This window comes from Oncorhynchus mykiss, chromosome 16, assembly GCF_013265735.2.
Source record: "Oncorhynchus mykiss isolate Arlee chromosome 16, USDA_OmykA_1.1, whole genome shotgun sequence".
Taxonomy (NCBI): Eukaryota; Metazoa; Chordata; class Actinopteri; order Salmoniformes; family Salmonidae; genus Oncorhynchus; species Oncorhynchus mykiss.
The window spans coordinates 74152380-74156910 of NC_048580.1; the positions used below are offsets into that span (position 1 = coordinate 74152380).

Below are 4531 nucleotides of genomic sequence, written 5' to 3' on the forward strand. Positions count from 1 at the left end.
TTTTTTTTACCCCTTTTTCTCCCCAATTTCGTGGTGTCCAATTGTTAGTAATTACTGTCTTGTCTCATCGCTACAACTCCCGTACAGGCTCGGGAGAGACGAAGGTCGAAAGTCATGCGTCCTCCGATACACAACCCAACCAAGCCGCACTGCTTCTTAACACAGCGCGCATCCAACCCGGAAGCCAGCCGCACCAATGTGTCGGAGGAAACACCGTGGACCTGGCAACCTTGGTTAGCGCGCACAGGAGTCGCTGGTGCGCGATGAGACAAGGACATCCCTGCCGGCCAAACCCTCCCTAACCCGGACGACGCTAGGCCAATTGTGCGGCGCCCCACGGACCTCCCGGTCGCGGCCGGTTACGACAGAGCCTCGGCGCGCAAACCCAGAGTCTCTGGTGGCACAGCTGGCGCTGCAGTACAGCGCCCCTTAACCACTGCGCCACCCGGGAGGCAAAGTCTGACATTTTTAAATAGAAATGACAAACTTTAGAATACTTTTTAAAAACTTGAATATATTACAAGTTTTCATTTCCTGCTGTACAGGACATTTCCTGCAACAACAGGATGATCAAATTAAGAGATGTCATCTGTAGTGGCTTTGACATACTATGTAAACTTCAATCAAAGTTTTTTAAGATTAAGAGTATGCATTTCAGAAGAACCGCAGTTGTACAGGACAGACATAGGTACAATGTAAGTGTTTTCAGAATTTTACATTTTTTTTTAGTATTGACAGACTCAATGTTGTTGCTAGGCAGATCAAACGACCAGTTATCAAAACTCAGCTCCGCCCCTCGATATATAAGAGAACGGAAGCTGAGCGTTCCTCAGCTACGGAGGGTGCTGCTCGTCAAGGAGTTTAACTGAAATTCTGAAGCAGGACAAATATCTAGGCAACAACTCAGCAGTTGCTTGGTTCACAGCGCAAACGGCACAGGTCACTCACCCCCAGGAATGTCAAAACAGGAGGGGAAGAAAGTTCTAGAAAGGTTGTAATAATAAGACGAACAGTGGTGTGGGGTTATATCCTGCCTGGTTGGCCCTGTCCGGGGGAATCGTCGGACGGGGCCACAGTGTCTCCAGACCCCTCCTGTCTCAGCCTCCAGTATTTATGCTGCAGGAGTTTATGTGTCGGGGGGCTAGGGTCAGTCTGTTATATCTGGAGTATTTCTCCTGTCTTATCCGGTGTCCTGTGTGAATTTAAGTATGCTCCCTCTAATTCTCTCTCTCTCGGAGGAGGACCTGAGCCCTAGGACCATGCCCCAGGACTACCTGGCCTGATGACTCCTTGCTGTCCCCAGTCCACCTGGTTGTGCTGCTGTTCCAGTTTCAACTGTTCTGCCTGCGGCTATGGAACCCTGACCTGTTCACCGGACGTGCTACCTGTCCCAGACCTGCTGTTTTGGACTCTCTCCCTCTACCACACCTGCTGTCTCTAACTCTGAATGATTGGCTATGAAAAGCCAACTGTCATTTACTCCTGACGTGCTGACCTGTTGCACCCTCTACAACCACTGTGATTATTATTATTTGACCCTGCTGGTCATCTATGAACATTTGAACATCTTGGCCATGTTCTGTTATAATCTTTACCTGGCACAGCCAGAAGAGGACTGGCCGCCCCTCAGAGCCTGGATCCTCTCTAGGTTTCTTCCTAGGTTTTGGCCTTTCTAGGGAGTTTTTCCTAGCCACCGTGCTTCTACACCTGCATTGCTTGCTGTTTGTGGTTTCAGGCTGGGTTTCTGTACAGAACTTTGTGACATCGGCTGATGGAAAAAGGGCTATGTAAATACATTTTGATTGATTAACAACTTTTTAGTTACTTATAGGAATTAAGTTCATTTTTTAAAAACTAGCCTTGTTTTATCCAAGCAGGCAAAATCCCACTGGGCACAAACTGGTTTAATAATTTGTCAACGTATTGTGACGTGGAATCTTTGTGGAAAATACACTGGATTTGAAAAAAAGCAATTCAACTGTTGTTTTGAGGGTGGAATTTCAACCACAGGATTACGTCTTCATTCTAACCAACATCCAACACAGACAAAAACCTTGTATAAAATATGTTGAATTTGTACCTTTGAAACAACGTCAGATTTTCAACATTATGTATCTGTATTATCCACATTCAGAAGAACTTCAGGCTGGGTAGCACAACCTACTGGAGAGTTGATCTAACTACAGCTATTCAATTTTTTTTTTTTTTTTTTTTTTTTTAATTTTTTACCTTTTACCTTTTTTTTACCTTGCCTAGTCTTAACTGACTAGGCAAGTCAGTTAAGAACAAATTATTATTTTCAATGACGGCCTGGGAACAGTGGGTTAACTGCCTGTTCAGGGGCAGAACAACAGATTTGTACCTTGTCAGCTCGGGGGTTTGAACTCACAACCTTCCGGTTACTAGGCTACCCTGCCGCCCCTGATCTCCCATCCAGAGTATTAACCAAGCTTTCAAAATGTGTCACTGACTTCAACCAATGCGCTATCATGACAACGATCATTGAGAGAGTTCTCTTAATAACTAAATCTGTTCACTGTTGCTAGCAAAGTCAATTTCAATGGGTATATTTAACAGAGCAAATGGAATTATCTGAGAGAATTTTGAATTTTTAAAACACATTTCTTGCTATTCTACACATTTTGCCACGAGGCTGAGTGAACATGTATCATTTTTACTGCTTATTTCCCTGTAATTCTAAACATTTTGGCAATTGGCGTATGACCTGTTCATATGCTATCTGGGGAAAGGGTGGGGGCCGACCGACCTCCAGGTTTTTGTATTTTATTATTTTGGCTTGGGGGCCGCCAGAGGCCGTGGGGCCACCCGCTTTACGAGGCCTGCTAGGGTGTGTTGTACACCATTGATGCACGTTGAAAGGAGGTGCTGTGCCCAGTAGAATAACCAATACAGGTTGAATAAAATGTAGCTCAAGTTCTTTACCTGGATGGTTTGGCTCTGGTGACTCGGGTCCCCTGACACTGGCCCCCCGACCAGCTTGCAATACAAATCGTGTATCGACCTTCCATTGTCCCCCTCTCCACAGGTCGCTGTCGCTGTGATTTTGGTCCCTTCTGCCAGGTTAAAATAAGGTGGGTGCAGGCTGTAGCCATTCACCCCGTTGGTGGGCAGTTCCTGGCCCTGCGCCGAGAGGCCGCAGATTAAGGGGTATAACAGCAGCAATGCAAGTTGTGTAGGGCCGCCAGCCGCAGGGGATACAGTCCCCAACACCAGTCCCCTCGCCATCTTCACCTGCCGGCGCTCTACTCTGTTGGATAAAGAGGCGACTAGGCTACAACGGACAAAACTAATAGAAATGTTCAAGAAAAGAACAGCCGAGATTATAACCTTACTGTGTTGTTACAAAGTAGGCTACCATCGGAAGTATAGCAATATAACAACGATATAAATGAGAGTTTAACTCCGAATCGTTGCGCGGTGAAGAAGTGCACAACAGTCGATGCGCTCTGCTTTTGCTGTGGTGGCTGTGTATCTCTCGCTCCGACGAGCACCTAACTATCTGTGCTCTGTTCTCTCTCCCTCCCCTACTCTCTCAATTCAATTCCCTCTCTCTTTTTCCGCCCTTAGTGGCTGAACGAGGTAGCTCAGCGCCAAGGTTGACTGGCTCAAATAAAATACAAGTGTATTGGTCGCGTACACAGATGTCATAGCGGTTGCAGCGGGAAGCTCCCCAACGGTGCAGTAAAAATGTAAATATAAACACATACTAATGAACAACAAAATAGAAACAAGAAATCAAGAATGTCAGAACGAATAACCTAAATAACACTGTACCAGTTAATCCAAATGCAATCTATGAATATATAGGTCCTACACCCAAGAATATATAGCCTAGTGCAGGGTTCCCCAACTGGCGTCCCGCAGGCTGAATTTGGCCCGTAGGTGGTTTTATTTGGCCCCCCCAAGTTTTATTGGTGTGTGTGAAATTATCATTGTTGGACATAAAAGACTGTAAAAACACCAGGAAAACAGCTCCAAGTGATGTTATATTAAGTCATCTGTAACCAAGTATTACCACACATAGTAGAGAGATGTGTAATCATCCTATACCAATGTAAGTAAGGTTTGAAATTGTTACGTTTTAGTGAAACATTATACAGTTGAAGACAGAAGTTTACATACACTTAGGTTGGAGTCATTGTTAACAAACTATAGTTTTGGCAAGTCGGTTAGGACATATACTGTGTGCATGACACAAGTCATTTTTCCAACAATTGTTTACAGACAGATTATTTCACTTATAATTCACTGTATCACAATTCCAGTGGGTCAGAAGTTTACATACACTAAGTTGACTGTGCCTGAGTGTGGATCACTGTCTGTCTATGGGCAGCTATGAGGAGTGTGGATCCCTGTCTGTCTATGGGCAGCTATGAGGAGTGTGGATCCCTGTCTGTCTATGGGCAGCTATGAGGAGTGTGGATCCCTGTCTGTCTATGGACAGCTATGAGGAGTGTGGATCCCTGTCTGTCTATGGGCAGCTATGAGGAGTGTGGATCCCTGTCTGTCT

At 45.3% G+C, this 4531-nt stretch overlaps 1 protein-coding gene across 1 annotated transcript in view; it reads right to left on the reverse strand.

Annotated features, from left to right (window-relative positions):
- lama5 (laminin, alpha 5) overlaps positions 1-3519 on the reverse strand; it is a 276711-nt gene extending 273192 nt beyond the window's left edge. Inside the window, exon 1 of the mRNA XM_036947797.1 lies at positions 2944-3519. Coding sequence (XP_036803692.1) covers positions 2944-3246 — 303 coding nt within the window. The 5' untranslated portion in view covers positions 3247-3519. The remainder of the gene's footprint in view (positions 1-2943) is intronic.
- Positions 3520-4531: the final 1012 nt, after the last annotated feature.